Source organism: Neophocaena asiaeorientalis, unplaced genomic scaffold (genome assembly GCF_003031525.2).
Source record: "Neophocaena asiaeorientalis asiaeorientalis breed wild unplaced genomic scaffold, Neophocaena_asiaeorientalis_V1.1 scaffold203, whole genome shotgun sequence".
NCBI lineage: Eukaryota > Metazoa > Chordata > Mammalia > Artiodactyla > Phocoenidae > Neophocaena > Neophocaena asiaeorientalis.
The window spans coordinates 1,972,078-1,978,837 of NW_020172776.1; the positions used below are offsets into that span (position 1 = coordinate 1,972,078).

A 6,760-nucleotide genomic window follows, 5' to 3' on the forward strand; every position below is an offset into this window, starting at 1 on the left:
GAAAATGCACATCAGTCCTAAAAGGCAGTGGTGGGTAGTGTCCTGGGGTTAGGCAAGCTCCGGAGGGTCGAAAGAACAGACCTTTGAATTACGTGGACAAGCTAGGCTAGTAAACAGTGACAGTTTCTCAAAGGCTGTTATTGGGTTTGGTCAGTTTTGCTGAGAGAACTTCTTGCTTGCTCCCTGATGCATTCTGGCTGATAGATGAAAAGCTGGCACTGAATTTTCTACTTTAATTGCTATGTTCGAAGTTACAGTACAAACATTTCCCCATAGTTCTGCCAAGCAGAAGAAGCCAAAGGTCAAAAAAGATCAATGTTGCCTATTAATTTACATATTTATTCATTCAACCAGCCCATGCTCCAGTCACTGTGTTGTGTCCTGGGGAGCTTCCTGCCTAGTCCGGGATAAGATTCCGAAGACAGGGGATAAGTGCTAGGCAGATTATGTGAGCGTTAGTGCACGTCACAGCAAACATCCTGCCCACTCCAGTGAGTTTAAAAGTCGTGGGACTTGCTGCCTCTCAGGCAGTTGTTAGATAGTTCTTAGAAGCCCCTGGCAGCAGAGAGAGGGCTGACCATTCCTTTTGGGTGGCATAGGGAAGCTCTTTAGAAGGCAGGGTCCCCTTGTTAGAAGGCAGGGTCCCCTTGTTCAGTTGGACACTGTGGCTATTGAGATGTATCATTTTGCTCCATGACAGGTGCCGTGGAAATTCCTGCCTACATCTTTGTGTGCTTCGGGATGGACCATGTGGGGAGAAGAAGCATTCTGGTTTTCTCCCTTCTCTCAAGTGCAGTGACCAATGGTGTGATTCTGGTGATCCCCAAGGTGAGTTACTTTATGTTTTATTTAGGGAATGGTTAGTTATACTATGACAGTGTGATGGGAGCATTTTCAGCTTATGAATATGAAGAGGAATTAAGACATATGGATAGAGTATATGCTGTACATAGTATTTTAAATGTTTTCTTTAACAGTGATTCTTTCTCTGTTACACAGATAGTTGAAAATTTAAGGAAAAAAAGGAATGTGGGGCGGGGGTAGAGGGAAAAGCCTATAATCCCACTTCCGAGAGATGGCCACGGTTGTATTTTGCCAACATGACCATCCTGAGTGAGAAGAGTAGATTGCATCTTCCAGTAATTATCGTCATCTTAAACTTTTATTCATTCATGAGAGATCTATCCAGCATCTAGTATGTGCCAGGTTCTTTTCTAGGTGCTGAGGATGCGCAGTAAGTCAAGTTTCTCTGAGTATAATAAAAAAAACAAAATAGGACGAGGGATGGAGAATGACTGTGTATGGAGGGGGAAGGCACATGTGAACAATTTTATTTTATCTAAGGTGATTGAGGATGGTGTGCCTCTCAGAGAAGGTGATGTTTGATCAGAAACCTGAAGGAGGGAGGGAGCCATGGAGACAGCTGAAAGATATGATATGTCTTATGTTCAGGATTGTTCCAGTTGAAGTAGGCTTGTGTTTTTTTTTTCTCCACTGTGGTAGGTTAGTAGTTTCCAATTTCTAGTGTGCATAAATCCCCCGAGGGGCTTGTTTTTAAAATTCAATTTCTTAGTGAGAAACAGTGCCATAAACTACTGAAACGACTTTCACATTCCTGTATTTTGGCAAACTCCATCCCCTAGCATACCTCTTGCACCCAGAAGTGCTCTTCTCTTTCCCCCCAAAATGGAAAACCTGTATTTTCATTCTCAATATGGAAAATATGGTCACTATAACAATACTTTAAAATACTTTGTTTTAAATCGATTTAATAATTATTAAGCAATAGTATCTCAACATTTAGATCAAGGCATTTTAAGTTTCGCATATTGTTTGAAATTTAACTTAAGCTAACCAGTGACTGCCTTTTATAGTAACGCTTCACTTAATTATCAGGTTTGGTGAATCAAATGTTTTATGTATTGACGTTTCCAGGTGATTGATATATACAACTGATACACATCAGTTAAAACTGCTTAAGACGAGGAGGTCTCTGCCAATTTGAGGGAGCTTCATCCACACCCTTTTTGTTTGTGTTTTTAAGTAGCTTGCAGTTACATTTGTTGAGTTAATGGCAGCTGTCTTTGAGCGGTGAAGATTTAGGGAAACCCTAGAACCTTCAGGTTCTACGGTGGTTAAGCCCCAGCGGCAATGTGGAAGACAGGAAAGTGGCTGATGGGGATTTCTAGAAATAGAGTACTAACCCTTAGCCACAAATTTTTCCCCTCTAATAAAACTTCTCTCCAAATGGTAATGTCAACACAATACAAAATTTTTAAGTCCCATTAATTCATTCAACAAATATCGTCTACAATAGTAATTAAGGTGACAAGGTGACACTGGTTGCCTTAGTAGAGGCACCACCAAATCTCAGTAACTTCACATCATAGACATTTATTTCTTGCTCATAGAAAGTTCGATGTGGGTGTACCTCGTTGGTGGCTGTGGGAGTGGTGAAGGGGGTGTTTGGCTCCATGGAATCATTCAGGGACTCGGGTTGACAGAGGTGCTGCCACTCCTCACACATGAGCTCCAAGGTCACCTGGGTCTCAACACCCATCTGGCAGACAGAGGAGGAGAGAAAAGATCGACTGTGGGAGGTCTCTGAGAACCACTGCAGGAAATAGAACATGTCAGGGACAACAGCAGAAACCATCTGGGAGGGTCTCATTCCAAAGTGTCTCTCCCCAAATAGCTTTTCTTATTTAGTAATTTGAAATCTCCAAGGCTGCAGGGAGGCACAATAAAACTTTCCTCTAAATTTCATAAAGATGGAAAGCTTTCGCAGACCATGTGTTGAGTTTACAAAATAAAACTCTTCATTGTTCTGGAAAATACTGGAGAATTAGAAAGTTTTAAGTAATAATTTTAAGGATTTTCTATTTTTCTTTTAAAAATATTACTTGATGACAAAATGATGGTCTATTTTGCTAATATATATTTTTTCAGGATTACCATGTTTGGTGTGTGGTGGCAACTATGGCTGGAAAATTTTCCATAGGGGCAGCGTTTGGCCTTATATACCTTTATACAGCAGAGATGTATCCAACCACTGTAAGGTAAGAGTTACTTATTTTTCTGTTGTTCTCTTGTTATCTTTCACTTATGTGTCATTTGATTTCATCTGGCCTTTGAGTATAAATGCTTTCTTTCCGTAGAAGTTACTGGAGCTCCGAGCTATGGGGGGGTTACATGATGGCGCTAATTCTGAATCTGAGGCTTTGTCTATACGTCATTAGCAAGGATATTAGAGAACTTGTTTTGAAATAACACTCTTATTATCCTAAAACCATTTTAAGTCTCAAACACAGTCGACTTACATCGACTCAAGGCTAATTTTCTCAGGTTGTATCTCTTGATGTCCTGATGTCAGTTGTTTTAGTTTGTCAGGGCTGCCATAACAAAGCACCACAGACTGAGGGGCTCAAACAACAGAAGTGAATTTTCTCACAGCTGTGGAGGCTAGAAGGCTGAGATCAAGCTGTGTGGCAGGTTTGGTTTCTCCTGGGGCCTTTCTCCTCAGCTTAATAAGAGATACTTATTCATGTTGAAGGCACATTCTTTGCTTCCTACTAGACATTCTATAAGGTTTAAATAACTTTTAAAGGAAAGCACGTTAAGATATTGCTTGACTTTAAAAAATTGAAATAGGATGTTCCATAGATATAAATCTTTCGGTTTCCCAAATCCCCACTCCATACCCCAAATAAACTCCTGCTCTACAAGACTGATGTTATCCGCAATATTAGACTCAATGAGCGTATGTAAGGGCCTCATCTGCATAGCTGATGCTGATTGGTTTCCCTGCTTTTTTGGTCTTGAATTGTCTTGAATTATCTGCATGTTTGTTTACACTGCTGTTTCACAGAATGAGAATATAAATCATGAACGATTCTTAAAAAATTAAAGTAAAATTATTTCCAAGTATATTAAGCTAAGTTTTACTGTTTATTCTCTGCTGGAAGGGTGGACAGGGGCTCTGGGCAGCTGTTCCCTCACTCTCTGCAACCTGTGCCTTTCTTGTCTTCTGTTCTTGCTGCTGTATTAATCCTCTCCGCGTTTCCAGGTCGCTGGCTGTGGGGAGTGGCAGCACGGTGGGCCGTGTGGGGAGCATCGCGGCCCCATTCTGCATTTACCTCTCCAGCGTTTGGATCTTCATGCCACAGGTGTTCATCAGTTGATAGAACTTTACTGAGATAGCAGCGAGGCAGAAGAGCTGACTGCCTTCTATATTTTTATTTATTGGAAGCCAATTTATAATTCGGTTATGGGGGTTTATAGAAACCTAATTAACAGCTCACCAGCTGGTAAGTAGGGTGGTGGGTTGCTGTTTTTCTTGTTCGTTGATTGCCTTCTCCCCCTCTTCCCCATCCCGCCCCGCCTCCGGCTGTGAGCTGTTAATCGCAGCTCTGCCAGCCAGAGCAGGGCCTCTGCTCAGCACATTGTGAAGCCGGGACTGGGCAGGGAGAGCTCTGGTCTCTGGTCTCTCAGCCGGCGCCCCTCTGTCTGGATCCGCAGGCTGCCTCCCACCCCCAGCCCTTGCCTCTGTGTTCTCACCGTGTGACGGCTGGTCAAGGCCAGGTCTGGAGGCTGCTGCTCCCGGAAGGACCCAGTGGTGTCTGGCGGAGAGGTGTAGGGATCTGTGGTTTCCAGCTTCCCCGAAACTTGAGGGGCTCTTCACAGGCAAGGCTGCCTGCGTGCTTCCTCCTGGCTCCGGCAGTGTGAGCCGTCCTCCTGGTTATGAAGTGTGCGAGGGGTTCTGTGCAGTTTGCACGTGTCCTCGTGGCCGGGCTGAGAGTTTGGGAAACCACGCGGACCACTGTTACACACCCGGGTCAGGAAGAGGATGGGGGGAGGGGAGGGGGCAGGGAAATGCGGACAGTGCGGAATGTGGGGGGTGGCCTGAGGGGCTGCACCACCAAGGGGAGAGCCCTGGGTGGGCCGGCCCTCCCTCCCCCTCCAGGCTCCCTCTCTGGGACTTCTTTGTCCTCGTTCTCTCTAGGCTGTTCCCTCTGGGGCTCCTCCTGTGCTCCTGTCTTCTGATTGCTTCATTCTCCAAGAGCCATTCTGGCTGTCTTTTTCAGTCCCTGCGCGCGGGTGACCTCTCCTGATTCTGACTTCTCTTCCAAGCAGCAGACCCACTAGCCCCATGGATAGTCTCCCTGGGTGACTAAACAGCTTCACCGTTTCCCAAACCCAGCCGGCCGGTGACTTGCACTTCCTCCACCCGTCTCCCCTCTGCGGTAGGAGTCTGTGGCCTGCAGCGTGACACTCGAGCACCAACTTTTTATTCTCCCACCCCCTCCAACCCACGACACCGAGTCCTCTCCTTCTCTCTCACAACCAGCCTACTCACCTACTCCAGTCCAGCCCCTCATCACCGCCTGCCTCTCTGGTTCCTTCCCTGCACACGCCCCGGCCCCATCAGAGTAGTTTGCTGAACCGGAGCTCTGGTCCAACTGCCCCTCACCTTCAGAGCAAAACCCAAACTCTGCCTGATACTCATGGCCTTTCCAGACTGACCCCCCTGCCCATGTTCCCTATTTTGTTTTGTTTCCTCACACACTTCCCCCTCCTCTCCACACCCTGTTCTCATTCATCCCCACCGGCGTCCTCTGCCCCAACACCCCCTCTGCAGAGAATGCTCCTCCCCCCACAAACTTCATGTATCTTTTTTTTTTTAAGAGAATGGGACCAGTTTTATACATTCTGTAGCCATGAAAGTAATGTTAAAACCAGAAAAGCAGATAAGGCTAATTGACTAAACCAGGACCACCTGTGGAGGAGAGAAGGGGAGGCTTCTGGGGTGCAAGCAGTGTTTTCTTGTGGGTGATCAAGACCATGATGTGTTTGCTTTATAATTATTTCTTAAACTGTGCATTTATTTTATGCATTTAAAAAAATTATATCATATTTTACGGTAGATAGATATAGACCTTTTTTTTTTTTTTTCCTTTTTGAGGGGTAAATCCAAGAACTTTTAGGATCCAGACTGCCTCAGAAGCTTGCACTCCATCTGGGTCAGAGCCCTGAGGGCTCCCAGGACCGTAAGATGCGTTAAGGCAGTGATTTCTTCCCAGTATGTCTATGAAGTCCCTTTCACAGGGTCTTCCTGGACTTCGTGGAGAGCAACGGCCTCACCAGGTTCTTCTGGATGAGGGTGTCCTGGAGCTTTAGTGGCTGTGACTTGCATGGCTGGGGAAATGAGACCAGAGCTGGACCCACTTGCCTCATTCCTAGTTCGTCCTCCTGCACTGCCTCTGCCGGACAACTAGTGGAAGGCCCAAAGCTCTAGGGGTTTAGATGAGGCAGCTAAACCTCTTTTAAGACCAGAGCAAACTCCACTTCTTTAAGAAGCCCACCCAGATCCAGTGATGCAACCTCTCCCTTTCCCAGGTCTGCATAGCACTTCGTGTGTACCCTTTCCGCAGCCCGCTGTCATAGTCTGGCTGTATTATTCACATGTATGTCTTTGTCCCCCAGTTAAATTGTTGAACTCTTGCAGGATAGGGCATTTTGTGTACCCACAACTGAGTCCACCGGAGCATTTCTCTCACCTTGCGTGCCATTCATGCTATAATTTACTTAATATTTTAAATCAAATAGAATGGCTTTTAAAATTTAGCTTTGCCCTAAACAACAATAACAGTGAAATCATGGGTGTTATACTAGTTAACATGTTTTTCTAAAATTCACTAACAATCTCATAAGTAGTAAAACAAATTGAGACGTCCTTAAAAAAAAAAAAAAAAAAAAAAAA

The 6,760-nt window shown here is 45.0% G+C and overlaps 1 protein-coding gene across 1 annotated transcript in view; it reads left to right on the forward strand.

Moving 5' to 3' along the window:
* The window catches only part of SLC22A16 (solute carrier family 22 member 16), a 33,423-nt gene that overhangs the window by 21,958 nt on the left and 4,705 nt on the right, over window positions 1-6,760 (forward strand). Inside the window, exons 5-7 of the mRNA XM_024740938.1 lie at window positions 701-828; window positions 2,950-3,059; window positions 4,067-4,166. Of these exons, the coding sequence (XP_024596706.1) occupies window positions 701-828; window positions 2,950-3,059; window positions 4,067-4,166 (338 nt within the window). The remainder of the gene's footprint in view (window positions 1-700; window positions 829-2,949; window positions 3,060-4,066; window positions 4,167-6,760) is intronic.